This window comes from Diadema antillarum, unplaced genomic scaffold, assembly GCF_040938485.1.
Source record: "Diadema antillarum isolate AM-2024a unplaced genomic scaffold, OU_Dant_1.0 seq00000511_RagTag, whole genome shotgun sequence".
Lineage (NCBI taxonomy): Eukaryota > Metazoa > Echinodermata > Echinoidea > Diadematoida > Diadematidae > Diadema > Diadema antillarum.
The window spans coordinates 33,956-54,999 of NW_027271465.1; the positions used below are offsets into that span (position 1 = coordinate 33,956).

The 21,044-nt window shown below is 37.9% G+C and overlaps 1 protein-coding gene across 1 annotated transcript in view; it reads right to left on the bottom strand.

The window, feature by feature from the left end:
* LOC139734118 (AP-1 complex subunit gamma-1-like) overlaps positions 1-21,044 on the bottom strand; it is a 55,308-nt gene that overhangs the window by 21,814 nt on the left and 12,450 nt on the right. The window contains exons 3-7 of the mRNA XM_071644934.1: positions 15,200-15,409; positions 8,593-8,717; positions 7,244-7,385; positions 5,047-5,143; positions 4,424-4,500 (exon numbers count right to left, since the gene is read on the bottom strand). Of these exons, the coding sequence (XP_071501035.1) occupies positions 4,424-4,500; positions 5,047-5,143; positions 7,244-7,385; positions 8,593-8,717; positions 15,200-15,409 (651 nt within the window). The remainder of the gene's footprint in view (positions 1-4,423; positions 4,501-5,046; positions 5,144-7,243; positions 7,386-8,592; positions 8,718-15,199; positions 15,410-21,044) is intronic.

Consider the following 21,044-nt stretch of genomic DNA (forward strand, 5'->3'; position numbering starts at 1 on the left):
GGCCCTGTACGTATCTATTGTGGTATGAAGTGAAATAAAATATTGCAATGTAACTAGGGCCACACATATTGCATAAAATACACACAATTCTCTTACCCCAATCTCCCGCTTACAATAGGGGTTGATAGCAGTGTTAATTTTCATCTGCATTCACAAAAAGGGTGATTTATTCATCAGAGAATCGGCTAAGACAAGGTCAACATCCTTGATCAAACGACCACACCAGGTCACATGACACTTACTGGGATATGTGAATATACCGAATGTCCCCAAAAAATTACAATGGGACCCTACACAATGGTAACTTTAGAAGTAGTGAATCAATCCAAATACAATGTCAGGGTATGAAACTATAGCTTATTACCCACATCTTACAGAAAACCCCATCCAATTTGCTTCAGTGGTCAAAGAGAAATGCGGGGTTTTGTAGAGCATGTCAGGAATCCCTTCCCTCAAAGTTCTGTCCATTGTGCTCACACATTATGCACTACCAAGAGCATCCATGAGTGCTAAATTTGGAAGAATCAGACCCATGACATGCTTTATAAAGATCCACATTTCTCTGTGACAACTTAACCAAATAGAATGGGGTTTTCTGCAAAATATAGCTTAGGTGAATTATATTTTAAGACCCTGAAGTAGCATTTAGACAGTTTAATCATATTGGCAATTTTCATTGCAAAAATCAGATTGTAATTTTTTTGGGGACGTGCTGTATTGAGCCCCTTAATACTAAAGCATATTAAGAAAGAGGGCAGCAGATTCAACACACCTAGCATACAAGAGCATCATGGGGCAAAATGCACAACTGTTAAGAACAGTATAGGAAGAAATATCTCAGGTGTTCTGCTTCAAACAGAGTCTTCTATGCTCTTCTACATTTTTGCTTTCTAGATCTGGTCTAATCTCTACCTACTTAATTCTTTTCAAGTCTTGAACACACACTGACAAAACATTTTATACAATATTCCTGTTCTCATCTTCAAAGTGATACATGTACAGTGGACTCCCGTTATAACAAAGTCCTCGGGACCGGCAGTTTTCTTTTGTTATATCGAAATTTCGTTATAACTGAACAAATAAACAATAAAAATACATAAAGTGGATAACGTTACGGCCCGAATTTTTACCTCGTTATAACCGGAATTTCATTATAACCGTGGTCATTATAACGGGAGTACACTGTATTAAGATCTGATTCTTTAAGTCTGTGTTTTTAGAATGGCAGTTCATATGAATCATATGCCACAAAACTTTCATTACACTAAACTATAAACAGCTCACATAGAAAGAGCAGAGTGGATTTGAATTGTGCCACAGAATAGAAAGACACACTCTGTTTGTAGACACACACAAAAACTATTAACCCGTAGTCTAGGTGCCAAGACATATTTGACCAAACTTGTTCACTGCATGTTGAGAAATGTGATGCAGACCAGACATTCTGCCACCTCCATGTCTGATGGAAAAAAAACAACAACACAAAAAACCAAAAAACAGCTAAAGCTGAAAACATGACCGTTTCACTTCTCTTTGAATTCACAAAGGGATTATCTCATGATTGGAAACAGTGAAAAGTCACACCCTGCAGATAAGTAAAGTAAAACCTTTTAGGGAAGCTAACTCTCAACCTAGCATATATCAGGAGGGATAGCCAGGTGTCACAGCTTAACCCATTAAGGACGAGTCCAGAGTATACTTGGGCAGGTGTCTATGGGAAATGTGTGTTGTAGCAAAGTCAGTCTGTCCTCAAAGGGTTAAGTCATTTGTTCTCAACAGTGGCATGGCTCTGAGAATCTTTCCTCTTCTTATCACTGTCTAGACTACATGAGGAAGAGTATGGCAGGGGATGGGGGGGGGGGGGGGGGGGGGGAGAGAAAGAAGGAAATCTACTCTAGTTTCCATATAATAGTCACTGTTAATGCAGCCAGGAAAAGCTTGGATTATAAATCTAAAAACAGACATGTGTTTTCTGTCCTTTGGCTGAACTTTTGACAGTAGTCCATGCCTAGCTTCTACTCCAAGGTGATTCAGAGATACCCCTGGGAAAAATCCATTCTGTGAAAACTGAAAAATCATAAAAAGATGACTGTATTCAATAGATCTTAGAGAGCAATAGAGCAAATGCTAAGAGAATCAGGGTCTAATTGATTGGCAGTAAATCACCTGCCCTAAAAAAGTGAAAAAGTTGCCTACTTGAGTAGCCATTACATCACTTGGAAATTAGCACTCATTAACCTTATATGTAAACTGTAGTCAGTTTCATCTTTCTGCATGAAAAAAGTATTTTCGCCATCAATCTCCTCAAGATATTTTGAAACATAAACATTGAGAAAACGCAGTTCAGCTTTATCGTATTCTGGTGTTACTGTAGATCACCCACCTATTAAACTAAAATACATTCTGAAGGGTTTTAATTCTCATAATTTGACAGAAATTGATGCAGACACAAAACAGCTGACATCACAGCGCCCAGAGGACAAAACAACATAGCCTCTTTATTCTCATATTTGAATTTACCAGTCATCTTGTAAATGCTTTAATCATGATTATCCTGTTAGACTGAACACGCCCTTTCTAACCTTGTGATCTTTCCCCTAGGATAAGAATTTATATTGTCAACCAAATATTTATGACAAGCAATGCAGTATTAAACAACACTGACGAATATCCTAATCTGCTTGCCCTTTGAGGTATTGACTTAGAACAAAGACAAGGGGCTTTCATGAAATGACATTTTTCTTTCAGTCTCATTTGTTCAATTTCTGTGAAGCAGAAATTCCTTGGAGAACTTACAGGCAACAACAGTACTCTATTTTTAACTTGAAAAAAAAAAAAGACAAAACAAAACAAACCCATTATGATTTAATCATATTTCTTCTACCAGTGGCTCATGTCTAGTGAAATTCAAACCCCTGGTGCCTCATAAAGAATAATCAAGTCAAAGTTCTACCTCAAAGTCGAGACTTGCCGGCCCAAATTCACAAAGGTACTTTTAAAAAAATGAACTAAAACAAACACAAAATAAACATACCTTTCACATATGCATACCAGCCAGCATTAATTATTGGATGTTTGCTGACATACAGTCTGTCACGCACATTTATGCATATAAAATTTGCATAATCTATGGACAAACTACCACAATGAATTTGGGCAAGTGTTTCCAAAAAAGGGAACATTAAGTTTTTCTTCACTGCCAAGGAACATTGATCATGACAAAGGATAACTCAGAGATCCCCTTATATCAATGACATCTCTACTTGTCTTACAACAGACACAAAGAGTACATGCCTCTTTTTCTTTTGGCAAATTCCTAAAGATGTTACAGTAGTTTTGTGAATCACCCTATCAAATCTATGCCAGATGAAATTCTGTTGGTAAGTGAGCTTGAATACCATTTACCGCTTAAAGGTCCAGTTTACCTTTGGGAGTAGAGATTTAAAAGATTTTCAAGAAATTACATTTGATGCATATATGTAGGTCTGTTGTATCATAAAACATCCTACCATATAAAATTTTTACAATAAAGCCTAAAATACGAGGAGATATCAGTGTTTTTCTTAATAAACCGTAACTGTAGACGGTTTAATCCAGAAACAGTTTTATTATAACTATTGTTCACATTTTGTGTTTTTAACAACACTTATACAGATTCAAATTTTTACAGTGGTTGTTTCTAGCCCTAACTCACATTTTAGAACTATTTTGAAGCACTAATGCTGGGTTTTTGTTTCATCTGCAAATGGTAAATTATGCCTTTAACCTACAAGAAACACAACAATTCCTCACCCATATAAATCAAACTGAGAAAAGAGGGAACAAATCCTAGGGTTGTTTCCTGAAAATTTGACATCTGTTGTTAGTCAAACATTTACTTGACCCAATATATCTACCTTCAAATAACAGCACTTACAAAACAAAGTTCAGGATATAACCCCCTCCCCTTCTATCATGGTATTATATAGTGACATTGATTACTGCTATCATAACAAAGAAAGACTGCTGTCAAACTATAAAACCGTAAAAGAAGAGAATCAAATGTCTGCGTGTATCATTGTGGATCTACGAGGCTTTTGGTATACTGACTGGAAGAAATTCTGCAATAGGTAAAAGAATATTCTGATATTTTGCTACTCATCTGAAGCACAGATGTACTGGCATTCCAGGCATGAATTCAAGGAATGAAAAATTGATTTATGCCTGTCTTAGAGGATATATTGATCCCGCTGTAGGGAAGTTTACTACAATATCTACTTTCTCCTATTTCACTTCGCATGCATTCTGAAGCAAGAAGAGATACACCGCAAAACAGATGAATGCGTGGGACTACACACACAAACTATTGGCACTGCAATCTGTGAGTGCATGGAAATCGTGAGCTCTTTGGCAGGGAAGCAGAAGTAAATCATATCGAACCAACCTTCTTGAAGTGGATGAGAGTATCTCTGCTCTTTTCACACATCTCTGTGATTAGGACTACTCCTGTCAGCTGCACACCTGGGACACAAAACACATAACATCAGTCACATGGTTAACATTTAGGGGTCAAAGGTCACAGGCATATATACGATCTAATCATTAACATCATCATTGGCACAAGTCAATACAGGATTCCATCTGATTTCACACCTCTATGCAAAACAGAGACATACATGGGAAATTGGGAGCTGCACACTTGCAAACTTTTGATATGACTTAATTTCTAATGCAGATTTTCACTTCAACCCTTGTCTATGAGGATGAAGAAACCTTACAGGATCTATTATACCAATCATTAGCCCATGACTCTACGAGCATTCTTGGTATCAATTTTTATAAAATTGATCTCGTATCTTCTTAAAGTCACATGTATCAGCCCAACACAATCAAAATGCAGTGTGTAAGCATTAAAATAAGTGACTTATATTTGTTCTTTCATTTTTAAGGGATGTCCACAAGCACACTTTCAAACACATTCATTATCTTCATACATAACATTAAATGGTGTATGTGGGACTAAGAACATGATAAGTAAGCGTACAGGTTTGTTTAAAGTTCTCTTACCATGATTTTTGTCATTGAGGAGGGCTCGAACTGAAGGGATAAACATCTCCATGAGTTCTGGAACTTTTCTCACTATCCGCACTGCACACAGTACTGCCTGTACGGGAGCAAAGTGCACAGAAAAGACAAATTACAAGGTGACATTCTGTCAAGATTGTCTATAATCATTTCCAGTTCGGCTGGGAATGCCACAATATTGGAACTTGAGATACTGTAATCACCCACAAATTTAATACACAGCACACATATTTCCAGTCAGCATCAGATCAATGGTGTCACTGTCAATTCCCTCAGCCATGCACATGATTTATCATAATGAGAAACATGACACGAGCTAAGGACGGCTGAAGTAGCCTTTTATATTGATTTGATGGTCTCGCAGTGAAGAAAGAAAGTACTCCTTGCTCCAAGTAACAGAAATAATGTTGGTTTTTTTCTTTCTCCCTCCTGGCTATGTCTCCTAATGTGATCTGCAGGGTATCAATACAGTCTGAATTTGCTTGAAGATAAATGCAGATGACCTGATCTTTTAAATGTCAATATCTCATGCTTTTAACAAATATGCTAATGTCAACCCACACATGAACTACTGTACCTACCCATCCCCCAAGACGTGTGTGGCCTCAAGCCGCACTGGGTGTATGGAATGTTAAGTAGGGCCGCCTTCAGAGATATCAATAATGTTACTTTTATGCAGCTAAGAGGAGAGGAAAGAAGGTCAGGGCTACTCGGTGAAACATGTCCCATACAGCCCCACGGCTAGGAGGACAATACACCATTGCAGACTTATGGCTCTTACATACACAAACACTTCTCCTCTGCCTGCAACAAAAACACTGCTCAGACATGTCAGTCAACAAATCTCTTTCTTCCCCCCCCCCCCCCCCCTCTTGGTATCTCCCCCTCTCTTCCCTCTCTAAATATCTCACACAAACACACACAGACACATACACACACAAACAACACTGAAGAGAGAATACAAAATCTTACAGAAATTGGCTGAAATGGTTTCAGACATGCACCATGCCACATTGAATCAACTGATGATCATCATAATGATGTTTACATTGTATAAAATCATTATACTGTTCAACTTTTAGAAGAAAACTTGATACCATATGAAGTATCATATAGTCTACTGTCTCATAAGATATTCATATGCAGTGCTGTGCGCTATTACAGAAAATGGTATACATTGCAAAGTTGACTACCTCTGTCTGCAAATGGCTGAGACACAGATTCCATCACCCCACAGGTAGAGCATTTCAGGGGACAATCAGGCTGTCAATATTAAAGAGCTATCTATAACCAATGGATGCAGCTTCAAAGTTGTTATATGTAGCAAAAACCCTCATACAGTTCTGGTATTATAAACACATCTTTATCCTTGTGTAATTCAGGTAACATTTGAACCCTGAATATTCATATAATCCCATAGCATGCGTCATTTGATGTACGTGTAAAGCCCGTAGTTGAGACTAAATAAATGTATTATTTATCAGACCTGCCCCCATCAATATACAATCAAACCTGCCTTAGTGACCACCTGCTGTATATGGCCACTACAAGACAATCCCACCCCCATCCCTTGTGGAAAGCCCTGTACACAATCTTATCTATAGCAGCCACCTGTCTGTAACAACCACTTTTTCATCTCCCTTGGATGGTTTGACTAATATCGTACAATGAGAGTCCCATAATACCTTGATATAACACATAGAATGATGTTTACATGTGCCAGGGGAGTCACATCTGTAAACCTGAGGCAACCACATGGGTGGCTCTCGTGCAAACCCTATTTTGATGTATTTTCTGAGAGAAACATTATGGTTTAACAAATGCATGCACAGAGTGGTTTCATCACAGCTGTTTTGAGTATTGTCATGAATGTCACTGGAAAATGGAAAAATTATCATAAGTTTCTCCCAGATGTGACAATTGTTGAGTCTCTCTACAGATTCAACTATGTGTAACACATAAAGCATTGTGAAAGTCTTCTAGAATTTGTGGAATCTACCAAGGACAACATCTCCAAAGCATTCTGGTTTATGATGTCCTCAGTCACAATTGTACGTACACACACTTACACACATACTTACACTTCCTATGTACAGACATACATACAGACAGACAGATGCACATACACACACACACACACACAAACAAACAGACTTAAACAGCATGACACATATCGTACCTTTTTCTTGATGTATGCATTTGATGTCTTCACCATCTTTTCCACCTCCCCAGCCAAATCTCGACTCATTTCAGGGGAGCAAATACTACCCAGACAGCTCAGAGATAGACCCACTATGTATTGTGTATTGTGTCCCATGTCGCTGTGGAGGTAACAAAAGGTATTAAAGACATCGTTACTTGAAATCCACAGCACAAACCTTTTTACTTCACATATCAAACGTGTTTGTTTACTTTTTTTTCCAACTGTGACCCTTTACAATGAATCAATCAGCAGAAAATGGACACAAATCTGCAGAAATGCACTTTTCTGTAATTCATTTGCCAGTCTTCTTGAAGTTACATCTGTAGTGTTCATTCATTTAAATGTTTATTTCAGTTTTGGTTTCTATAAGAGCTAGTTTTACCCATCTGACGTAAGATTCTCAGTTAATGATAAAGCCACATATAAAAGCATGTTAAATCTCTTGCGAATGAGGTCAGTAGACTTTAGAAGGTTCTATCATACTATTAATAAAGACATATTGATGAGAGTAAGCAGATTTCAAATGTTGTTACAGGTGCTACCCCTTGAAAACATAATGCCATGAACATGGAATACAACAGTGTGAATATTTTTCTTTCTTCAGTTCTTGCACAAAAAATAGCTACACAAAATATTTGTTGTTGTTGTTGAGATGTACTTCATCCTGGAAATCATAGACAAATCAAATTCAGCAAAATTGACTCCCCCCCCCCCCCCCCACACACACACAAAAAAGTTTCCAATATACAGTAAAATTACTGTAAAAGTGGAAATTTTCGCGGTGTTGAGATTTTCGCGCATTTCGCGCAATCAGAAACTAGCGCGAAAATAAAAGCACGTGAATATTTTTGCTTGCCATATGTTCCCGTTGATTCCGCGGAATTAAAAACACACAAAACTCTTCTTACCGGGCCGAGTGCGAAAAATTAGTTGCGCGAAAAATATCCACTTTTACAGTATATGTTATAATGACACATGATTTCTCTCTGTATCTGTTATTAGCCTTGGACCATTTAATCAATGTATGCATACTGTAGTCACATTCATAATCCCTTTACAAAGATCATTCATGGCAGGCAGCCTTGAAGGTTGCCTGAGGTTCCCAGAGGGTTTAGATCAAACCTAGCAACATGTCACAAAGGCAAGCAATTTCAGCATTATACATATAGTTTTAAAAAAAAAGAGAGAGAGATGAAAGTACACTGCAGTCGCCCTGGAATACAGGGAAGAAAAATGCATAACATGGATGATAAGTGATTTGGTCTAATACCGTGGTAGTACATAGAGCTTGTTTGAAAGAGATTGATGATGTTGGATGAACTCACTTCTTCATGGAATTTGTCATCAGCAAGTGAACATCATGCCTTTCATCCAGCAGCAGCATGGCCCCCAGATAACCTATCCTCTTGTCAGCATACCGAGGTGATGCGATCAGCTTTAGACACTCCAGCTGTAACACAATAGGCATACATTTTATCAATGACTTTTGACATCCAATTAGTAGAATGTCTTGTCAGGTATACAACTACTCCAGTGGTTTAAGGTTGCATGAATGCAAATTCTTGATAGTCCATGGAATCTAACTTTGCTATGTAAAATGGAAAGTCAAACATAAATTTATGATAATGTTGACAGAGCTATGAACTGCATGGCAAAAAAAAAACAAACTAGAAATGTCGCTATGGCGCCTGATGCCTCCGCCATAATGCATGATTCTCCCAATAGGCATATAGTACAATGTCTTCACAATGTGTGATCCATGACAGTTTCACATAACTGGCAAAATATTGATATGACAGGTTTGTCAGAAATGACTTGAATGTTAACTTTCCTTGAACTGGGTTTGCTATAATTGTCGAAGAGTGCAGGTACACATATTTGGGGAATTGAGAATTTTTACTTGAATTCTGACGGACCCTTTTATAAGTTTATGCATTGATTGAATAATTTCCAAGGTATGAAGAAAGAGTGCAATTACAGTACAAAATAGATTTTTTTTTTTTTTTTTTTTTTTGGGGGGGGGGGGGGCATTGAAACCGGCCTTTGACCCTTAACCTTTGACCTTTGACATTCTGGCTGGAAATTTCCTGGAGAATCTCCATTAGGTACTGCATGTATATATTAAGTTTGAAAACTAATAATGCAAGCATTTCATATACTAGTGTATGAGGGAAATACTAAAATATTGAGGAGTTGACCTTGACCTTTGACCCCAAGACTATTGACCTATGACCCCTCAATTCCCTAGATAATCTCTGCCAGTCAGTACATGCGTATGTACCAAGTTCCACGAAGATACATTGAACCATTTGTGAGAAAAGTGATATTACAACATTTTCACCTAACCTTTGACCTTTTGACCTTTGACCTTATGACATGAAACTCTCTCTGGAGAATCTTTATGCAGTAGAACATGTCTACACCAAGTTTCAAGAAAATACCTTAGGGCATTGCATATTGGGGAAATAGCAACATTTTTAGCATTTGACCTTGACCTTTTGACCTTTGACCTCTTGCCAATGTCACTAAAATCTACTCAACTAATTGTCCCATCATACATCATCCTTGGACCAAGTTTGGTGAAAGCTGCTTTATCCAGTTTTGAGTTATCACGTAAACAGATAAATTTCATGATTTGACCTTGATCTTTGACCTTTGACCTCAGTCCGATTTCACTAAAAAACTAATCAAGTAATTGTCCAATCATACATCATCCTCCGACAAAGTTTGGTGAAATTTGCTCCATCCAGTCTTGAGTTATCACGTAAACGGATACAATTTCATGATTTGACCTTGACCTTTGACCTTTGACCTTTGGCAGATTTCACCCAAAATCTAATCAACTAATTGCCCCATCATACTTTATACTTGGACCAAGTTTGGCAAAATTCAAGTCAACATTACTCAAGTTATCGCGTAAACGAAAGCAGACGGACGTACGGACGGACGTACGGACGTACGTACGGACGGACGGACAACCCGAAAACATAATGCCTCCGGCACCACTTCGTGGCGGAGGCATAAAAAACAACAACAACAACATACTATATTTACTACAGTGGCTTACACTACACTTTTTCCACTTTATGTAAGTACAGATCCATATCACATGTCCAGAAGCAGAAATCACAAATTAGCTTAGATTTCATTACTATAGGAATCTAATTAACATATAAATGCACGATGCAAAGAAATTTCAAGTGCCTCTTGTGGTCAGAATTTACAAAGTGTACACTACATTGTACCCTGTAAGGCTATGGTATTTTCTTGTGACGAACTCTCACTAGTTTTGAAGATTACCAAAAAGGGAGGGGTACATGTACGTATTAGGAACATTCAGACAAAGTCAGTATTTAACTAGAAATGTCGCTATGGCGACTGGTATGCCTCCGCCATAATGCATGATTCTCCTAATAGGTCTATAGTACATGTGGACAATGTGTGATTACATTTGCACAAAATTGGCAAAATATTAAAATGACATGTTTGTCACAAATGTATTGAATGTTTACCTTCCTTGACCTATGTTTAATTGGATGAATAGGAGAGCATGTATTTGGGGATTTAAGAACTTTAACTTAACTTTGACCCTTTCATAAGTTTATGCACTGAGTAATTTTCAAGGTATGGAGAAAAAGTGCAATTTCTGTATTGAACAGTAAATTGTTATCATTTTCATCTGGCCTTTGATTTATAAGAGAATCACTGTCAGGCAGAACATCACGTACTAAGTTTCAAGATAACTTGAGCCACTTCCGAGATATGGAGAAAGAAGTAAGTTCAGCACTTTCACCTGATCTTTGACCTTTTGACCTTTGACCTTCTTGCAGGCCTCGAAATAGGATTTTGGAGGGGCAAGGCCATTTAGAAAAGGGCACTTTTTCCAAGAGGCCAGGGCACTTTAATAAGTCAGTCAGAGGGGCACCAAGGCCACATTAGAAAGGGCATGTTTGGTGTTTATGAAAAAAGAAAGAAGAAAAACAAACCGAGAAAAACAAACACACACACACACACACACACACACACAAAGTGCAACACACAACAAAAACCTCTTCCCTACAGCTGTAACAGCTGTAACGTTTCTATCAGGTGAAACAACATTTTTTAAAACAGGAATAAAACAACAGTAGGTATTGATTGAAACTCGACACCCTTTCAGGCCAGCCAGACTGCCATGAAACTTCAAAGCACATTCCGACAGCTGGCTGGCAAAACCACAAGGCAAAGGAATTTGCGCGCGTGTAGATTGCTATGATTAGTCTGTGACAGACAGTTCATGACCTCCAAGAATGCGCCAGTACGCGCGGTTTCTTCTGTTGATTGGTCCCTCTCTCTCTCCACCCCTCCCCATTCCCCAGTCTGGCACACCTTGGCATCGTGGGATTTTTCTTTTTTCTTGGTGAACTTGGAGTTCACTCTTTACTACTCTATCTGAATATGCGCTGCCTAGCTAGTACATAACTCGCGGCCGCTGCGCTGCGGAGGCAGTCGGGACGGTAAAAGCCGGTCGGGCGTACATGTACGTACACATCGTCTCGTATCTCGGAAAGATACTTTGAGTTTGAATCAGATATATCGGGACGCGAGTGAACTGAAGGTATGATATTTGAGATCAGGAAAGTTGTTCAAGCTTATTAAAGAGACTTTGAGAAAGGGCATGTTATTCGTCATAAATAATAACTTTCATTCTAAAAGGGCACCACGGCCCCAAGAAAAAGGGCACATTTTTTTTGGCCATAACTTTGATCAAAAAACAAAAGGCATTGCGGCCAACGAGAGGGGCACCGACGGCCATGGCCGTCGGTGGCCGTCGGTTAATTCGAGGCCTGTTCTTGGCACAAAAAAAAAATCCCAGAGAATCTCTATTGGGTTATAAATGCATACATCAAGTTTTAAAAAAATAATCCTGCTGGCATTGCATAAATATAAGGAAAATAGTAAAATTTTGAAATATTGTCCTTGACCTTTGACCCCTGACCTTTGACCCCATGAACCCTAAATTCCCTAGATAGCCACTGCCAGTCAGTACATGTACATACATATATACTATGTTCCATGAAGATACCTTGAACAATTTCCAAGATACAGAGAAAAAAAGTGAAATTTTAACATTTTACTTGACCTTTTGACCTTTGACCTTTTGACCTCATGACCCCAAACTTTCACCAGAGAATCTTAATTGGGTAATACATGTATACATTAAGTTTCAAGAAAATATCTTCAGGCATTGCATAGATATGGGGGAAATAATGAAATTTTAAGCATTTGACCTTGACCTTTTGACCTTTGACCTTGAGCATGTGCACCCAAAAGTTGATAGGCACAACTTCACCCCCTAATACACATACATGCCAAGTTTCATTAGGATACCTCAAAAGGTTTTGGTAGTTACCCTGTCCACAAAATTCATTACGGACGGACGGAAGGACGGACGGACGGACGGACGGGCGACACACAAGTATATCACCGTAAGGTCGGACGGACGACCTTACAGTGATATACTCGTGTGTCTCCCCCTTTGTTCTCCCTTTTGTTAAAATAGACACACAAGCAAAAATTTTAGCCACACAAGCCTGACGGAATAAAGGCCATCTATTGTGCACTATTGTTCTCCTAGCCACACAAGCATACTCTCGTTAACACGTCCGTCCGTCCGTCCGGACGGACGGACGGACAACCCGAAAACATAATGCCTCCGGCACCACTTCGTGGCGGAGGCATAAAAAGCATACCATGCTCAGATGTATTGAGAGGTATAAAACATACAGCCTGTGGTTGTGCCTGACAACAAATTCTGATACAGCTCTAACCGACTTTTTAATACTGACATCCAACAAAGTGAAGATTCAGTGGTTAATACTGTATTGGGGGTATATTTCAGTGTTTTATTGCAAATTTTGCCAGTAAACAGATATTCCTGAAATCAACAACTCGTGAAAAAAATAATCACCTGTATAGACACAAAAGCACTATGAAAGTGTATGTTTCATCTTCAAGATGGAAAACCAAAAATTTCCTACAGAAAAGGATAATACTTACTTTTCTTTCATTCACTATGGTTCTCTAGCCCGAAGTCTGCCACTCAGGAAATTTATATGCACAGTAAGTCCCAACTCACCAATGATCATATTCATTAAGGATATGGCATATATACAGTATATTTGTACTCATCTCTTTGTAATACACATGCCTGGATTACTGTACTTATACACATTGCTGAAGAATGCAAACATGTAATATCAATGACAGTAACAGACATTGCAACAACCAATGAATAAAGCTCTGTTGCAGTGCCAAAGGTTAGAGTATGTACCTAAACTCCACCCATCACTGGGGCCATTTGAATTAAATCAATACAGCATGGGAATCACTAGAACTTTACAAACAGTCATCGTTAAACAGGCATTGCTCTTTGTAGACTTAAAGCCACTATTTAACATTGGGAGTGTTCAGTGATTATCAATTATCACATTTGATGCATACGGTATGTATAGTTCAGTTGTATGACAAAACCCCCTACTGTACAAAAAAATTGCAATAAAGCTGAAAATATACGGAGATAACACTAATTTTCTTCAGTTTTCAGATGTTTTCTTTTTTCTAAAAACGGTTTGTAATAAAACTTTTTTTAGCTAAGTTGTAATTTTCATGTTGGTTATCTTAATCCCTCACTCACATTTTAGAACTATTTTGAAGCACTAAAGCTTTTTTTTCTTTTCTTGTCTGCAAATGTTAGCAAGGGGCTTTAACATTTGGATTAATGGTGCCTTTCTAATGCTTCCACAAAGACAATAATTTCCTCCAAATGCTAATGTTTCAAATGCTCTTTGGTAGAACGTCCTTCCTGCTATAAATCTAATTTAGTTGATGGCTTTAATGTGTGAACACAAAGACCCTAGTGTGAAAAGAAAGACTGTGTTGGCCCTTACATCTTAAAAAATTTGCTTCTGGGTATTCTTGTAAAAGACTCGTTGCATTTTTTTCCTAGGAAACATTTCCATTAGAACAGAATTTGATACTCTGTCTGTGGGAGTCTCCCTAATGGCCTACAGTAACACAAAACCTCCTTCAGAGCCGAAGTAGAAAATTGATTTTGAAAAAAGCTTAATAAAATGTCTTTATTCACTGAATGCTCAGGTCTTCATACATTCTTAAAGGTTTCAAAACTAAAACAAATCATACAAGCATGCTGAATATTGCAGAGGAAAAAATAAGCTGTAATATAGAGCTGAGTAAAGTGGGACTATCACAGCTATTTCTCAGAATGATATTATACGCAGACATTTGACTCTAAGTGACATAAATCTTACATTAATGTGGCAGAGGTGTATCAGTCAATGTCCTAGTGTGGTACATTGTATTACTTAGCACTTTTATCGTCAGATTTAAATTCCTTTCCATTGCAGCATGGTTGAGCTAATATTCTATAAGCCAAATATGTTTTCCCTTTGAAATGTCTAGATTACTAATATCTTGCAGCAGAAATATTGATTACCAATACCACTAAGCATTGTGTTATTCCATTTGTGAAAATTATTCTGATTCAAGCTACATGTGATAATGTGCAAATCTGAAATGGCTCTTGTAACACTATGCCATCCGACATTCACTCTGGAGAAAAGGTACAGTAACTAATGCAGAATCCTTGCGGTTTGACAATGGGGGCTGAAGTTAGAATACAGCTCTTCCAACCATGCAACTTGCCCTATACAGAAAGATTAGCTGAGGAATTCCAACAAATACACATTTCACAACTAAACCTATCGTAATTCTATTGTGTATTGTGAGTGATTTCAGTTATTTGATGGAAACTGAGGCGGTTTATGACGCACTGCTAACCAGCAACCTTCTCTGATTATTCTTTCATTTTTTTTCCACAAAAAAAAGTTATAAATGCAAATCATCATGACAAATGTTCTCTGCCACACCTACCTGGCCAAAGTGGGCTGGGTAGCCCAGCATGTGTATGTAGAGAACCTTGGCAACGTTGCGGCAGCGGTAGGTATTATCCTCATCACGAAACATGTCTCTGATCAGGGCCAGTTCCTTCTGTACCAGTGCCCTCTCATCCGCTGCCGTCCGCACGGCTCGGATGTTGCGGATCAGATCCTTCAACCGGATCGGAGCCGGCATTTTGGAAAGCTGTGCAGAATAAAAGTAGATAAGATAAGCCTTTTAACAAGAAATTTGCTTCATATTCTCTTTGATGCTGTAAGCGAGCACAAGTATCTCATTGTAATGGAATGTACACAATTCATGACATCAACAAAAAGGCAAGAGATTTGGACTGACATCCAGGCCTACTTCCTGAAAAGGTTGCAATACCAACACATTGTAACCATTCAAACAGCAGATTAACATTAAATACTTGTAGAACTTTCTTCTTCATTTTTTTTAAAATACTTGTCTTTGCATCAATACAATGTAAAGCACTCTTTTTGTCTCCAGTGAGAAGACTCATGTGCCATTTCTGATGAGAACAGTATACATGTAACATGTCATTGTCAGTTGTGCGAGATGTGCATGTACCCAACGTACACAGGCTCATGTCATTGGAATGATAAGCTTGCTGACTGGCCGCTACCCATTTTGGTAGAGAATTTGAGGAGAAAACACAGGTTGATGTTTAAGAAATTCAAACCCAAGTCCATACAGGCCCTATGGGGAGTGCATATCGCTGCCATCTCCTGCCACACTGTAAGTCTCGCAAGACACTATAAACCCACAAAGCCTTTCCTCAAAGGCTAGTTTGAACAAGTCACCCTCTCATTGCATGTTTTAATCTTAAAGGTCCTGTTTACCTTTGGGAGTAGTGATTTAAAAAATGTTCAAGATATCACTTTTGATGCATGTGTAGGTCAGTTGTATCACAAAATGTTCATCCTACCATATAAATTTTTTGCAAAAAAGCCTAAAATGTAAGGAGATATCACTATTTTTTCATTAAACCATAACTGTAGATGGCTTAGTCTGGACAATGTTTTATTATAACTATTGTTCACATTTTGTATATTTAACAATACTTCATATTGATTATACTGCTTCAAATTCTCACATTGGTTGTTTCTATACCTACAGTAACTCACGTTTTAGAACTATTTTGAAGCACTAATGCTGGGTTTTTGTTTCATCTGCAAATGGTAAATTATGCCTTTAAGCTTTATTTGTTATGGCTTTGACATCATCACAATCCTGCAATAGGCATAAAATATCACTAAAAGGGTTATGATTTTGAAGTCCTAAATTGTTTTGACACAAGTCAACTCCTGTGAAGTTTCTAGTCAGATAAAACATTTACATGTATGATTTCAAAATGCAGTAGGCCCTAGTGCACCAAAGAGTTTACACTGTCATGTACCCAATTGTTAGGTTCCTTTCAAACCACTGAGGACAAGTCCTACAAGTTGTAAGTATACCTTCAATGTAGGTAGGTGTCTGTGGGAAATGCGTGTTATAGCAACATCAGCTAATCCTCAACAGGTTAAAAGAGGTGGGCTTAACCAATTTGGCTCTCCTTGCAGCTCACACCAAGGCTATAAAGATCTCTGCTTTGATATCCAACAACTCTATTACTTAGAATTGATTTTAAATCTTCAGGAAATCAGTCTGATAACTGCAATGCATTCATCACAGGCTGCCTCAACCTTCAAAAATCAAAGTCTTTTATCTTGCTAATACTGTACAACTTTTGTACATAGAGCTAGTCACAACTTAGCAAGAAGACTACGTGTACTCCCATCACATGCACAGACCAGCACTGAGAAAAAAACTTCCAAATCTAAATTCATTATGATACAAAGATGTGATTTAAAGTTACAAATTACCCATAATAATGAGGCTATTCATGCAAATTTTATTATTCAAATATCACTATCTGCATGTTGATTTATGATTATCTATTAGTCTGACAACTTGTCATGACATATTTTCTACAAATTTTAGTCACAGCACACTCAATGCTAGTCATGAACACTGAAATCATTATTTTCAGCAGCATTTGTGACCTACAGCTGCACGTGTACAATACCTGTTGGGAAGCAAGGTAACAATTTTCACACCAGATCATTACCTTTCATAATGTACCTGTTGACCTCATCACTCAGTGCACTTCACCCACACACATGCCTTTTAATGGCACATATATCCCACCGATGCTACAACCTAGATGAACGGCAAATTATGACAGCCACACAGCACAAACCTCATCAGCTCAGCTAGACAGTACACACCACATCATTATGGCAAAGTAATTAAGATTCACAGCTCTATGGACGTTGCTGACTGCTATGTGATTAGTGTCTTGTTTAGAACAGGACTACTAAGCACTGCATCCCTCTGGGTACACTGTACATTTGAGTCTCCCGTACCCAGCATAAACTGAGCCATCACACAGTTACACCTCATTACTTACAGCTGTATATTAATCCAAAACTCATGCAAAACTCAATGCAATGCTGCTGGATGCTACAAAGATGGGCAAACAGAACCGCCATCATGTTTCATTCAAAGTCACTGGATTTTAATTAAAAAAACAAAACAAAACATAACCTCTTCAAACATTCAAACTTTTGTTTCATTGAAACTTAAAGAGTAGGAATCTTGTTATTCAATGCAAAGACCATTGACAGAGTCACAGGATTTTAACCTCACCCATAAACAACAGTTGTGAATAGGTCTGCATTGAAGCTGGCTTTACAATATATTTCACGATGTGACAGCTTCTCTTGTGGGAGATAATAAATTACGTATGTCATCCAATGATTCTAAAATATTTTTATAAGATTCTTGTTTGCCCTCCAAAAAAAACCCAAACAAACATCAGTAACTGTTTGATACCACTAAGACTACACAAGTCAACAGGTATGTATCTGAAGCACAAACATACAAACAGACACATGTTCTGAACAAAATATGTTACAAACAAAACAATATACAAGGTATAGTAACAAGGAAATTTCTTGTCTGAACTTGGTTGCACACAAAATATTTAACATCTCCTTTTACAAGTGCAATCTTAAAACAATAAAAATCAAATAGTTAATCAGAGCTTTTAAATAATACATAATTCTGTTTCAGTGCATGTTCTTTTTTATTCATACCATTGCGTTACATTTGTACATGCGGTGCATATACAGTATGTACATGTACACTCTGTAGCTCTTCTAGGAATAGGAAACCATTTCAATATTCATGGAATTTTATTTGGAGTAAGGACAGTTGGTATCAAAAGACTTGGTGTCAGAGTCTATGTCAAATTTAGACCTGGGTTTATTTTGGGTAATGGCAAGTTTCTTCTCTTCCTAAATCATTGTCTTTACATTCTTAAAGGGTTCGTATAGTTTTGGTTGAGACCTAATTTCAGGTTTCTAACATTTTTTTTTTGGTGAGATAATGAGAAACCTCTTATGAAATATGAAAGAGCATGTAATTCCATGAGGAATTCACCGTTTATGTGATGAAGACTGGTTTTGATATGGCTGAGATATCCAAAACAGAGCGATTCTAGTAAAGTGTGGGACCTACACTTTATTACGATTGCTTTGTTTTACTTTGTTTTTAGATATTTCAGTCATTCCAAACCCGATTTTCATCAAATAAACTTTGAATTCCTCTTAAAATGGTATGCTCTGTACTATTTCGTAAGTGGTTTCTTGGTATCTCGCAAAAAGTTAAAAGCCCAATTCTCATCTCCACCAATACTGTACTATCCCTGTACAATGTACATGTATGTATTTCCTAGATGTCTAGGAAGAGGCACAACTTGGCTGTAGAGACTTCGTACAGAATGGGTTTTCTGACAACTGACCCAGAAACACACACAGAATGCAACCAAATACCTGTAATTGAATTTACCTGACACTGGATACACAACAAACACTTCAAGTGCCATACAGTACACATACGCAGTGCAACATGGAATGTTTGGGTGTGTACACTCACTCAGGGAAATGTAGATCTGCATACATGATATAAATCATAATTTCATGATTCTCAAAGCAAGCAGATCTTTGATAATGTCCTTACTGAAATAAAGCATATTTGTATACCTCTCAAGGTTAAATTCTATAAACTGTTTAGGGATTACATACGATGACTACATGTATATTTGTATTGACTTGCATCTGGATCATTATTAAAAGCAATGATGAATACTTCTCCTGTCAATAACAAAAGAATTTTATTCAAAATAGGTTAGGAATTATTCTGTGGTCGACCCATTCAAGCCATTTGGTACTGTTGCCTGGCAACCACATAGTAAAATCTCTTTAATACTCAGAAAGGATTAACCTTTTCACTTGCATGTACAGAGTAGATGCTTGTCATCTTTATGTACAGTGTCTGAATGCTTGTCATCTTAATGCATGTACTGTGTACAGTGTAGATGCTTGTCATTTTAATGCATTGATTTGGTTTTGATAAAAAAAAGAAATTTCCACTCATATTTCTTTTGCAAATATTGCTTACTGCAACTTATAGTTTGTGTATGAAATATCTGGGTGTTTTTCTCCAAAGTAAAATGTAACAGTTTTAATCAGCTTATTTTTGAATCTTCAGTAAGTCAATTTGAGTGTGTTATAAAGGCTGGACACCATATACCCACATATGAGAGCAGAATACAGTGGCGTATACAATGTATCTGCAATAACCCTCCCACTGCTCCAGTACATACACACATCCACAAACATTAGAAATTCCCTAGTTCAATCTTATACTAGTGGCAATCATACATGTACACGGTAGGTCAAAGACTGGAATTCGCATTGCTCTCCAAGGAAAATTTAAAGGTTTTTAATTCATGAGCATTTTTCTCAAGATCAACTTAACTGTCCTCATCATCACCTGGGTGAGTGCATAGTGGTAGCAAGTATAGTGATTACATTGTAGTAAATAATCCCTATAAATCACTCCTCACTCCTAAACACTGATCAAAAGGGCTTTTCACACAGTATGTAAATTTTTGCTTAATCCCGGACCAACGGTGGGGCTAAGGGGGGGGGGGGGCCTTAGCCCCATCGTTGGTACGGGACTATCCTTAGCCCACTTTCTGTTTACACTCGTTTTTGCCAAAGTGGGCTAGCCCCACCGATAGTCCGGTACTATCTGGCCCTGCAAAATAGCAGGAATTGCGGTGCTAACCTCGCAATTGCAGTGCCAAGCAAGCGAGTGTAAACAGAACGAAAAAATAATCCTGGGATAAGCGAAGGAGACGAAGTCCGACCCCCACTGACCAATCAGAAACGAGGTAATCAAGTGCTGCCGGTGCGTGCGTGTACGTGTACAGTGCACAGCGTAATCATGAATATTCATGTGGTTTGGAAAGTACCGGACTAAGAAATACGAGTGTTAAAAGGTCAATTTTCTCCTTAGCCCCGGACTAGAGGCTTAGTGCGGGAGTAATTGGCGAGTGTAAAAAGCTGAAAAAATTGGTACGGGACTAACGATAGTCTTGGGTCAGAGAAAGTATGGGGTTAAGAAACACAAGTGTAAAAAAGGCTATACTGTATGCATGAATACTATGATACTCATACACAAATATTATTTGTGCTAGGAATACAAATATAGTCCAGGGTGCTACATACATGTACAGTTGTAAGCACTTGCCTGATTGCTTGGAGCAATTGAAAAGTCCGGCAAGTGTTTTTGGAACAATGAGAAAAAAATGCTTGCCCAAATTGGGAAAGCAAAAAGTTTTGAAGCCACCCTATTTTCATTCCCCCCCCCCCCCCTTCATATCCATGAAGTCAACCACACAGAAGCAAAAATGCACTTTATATTC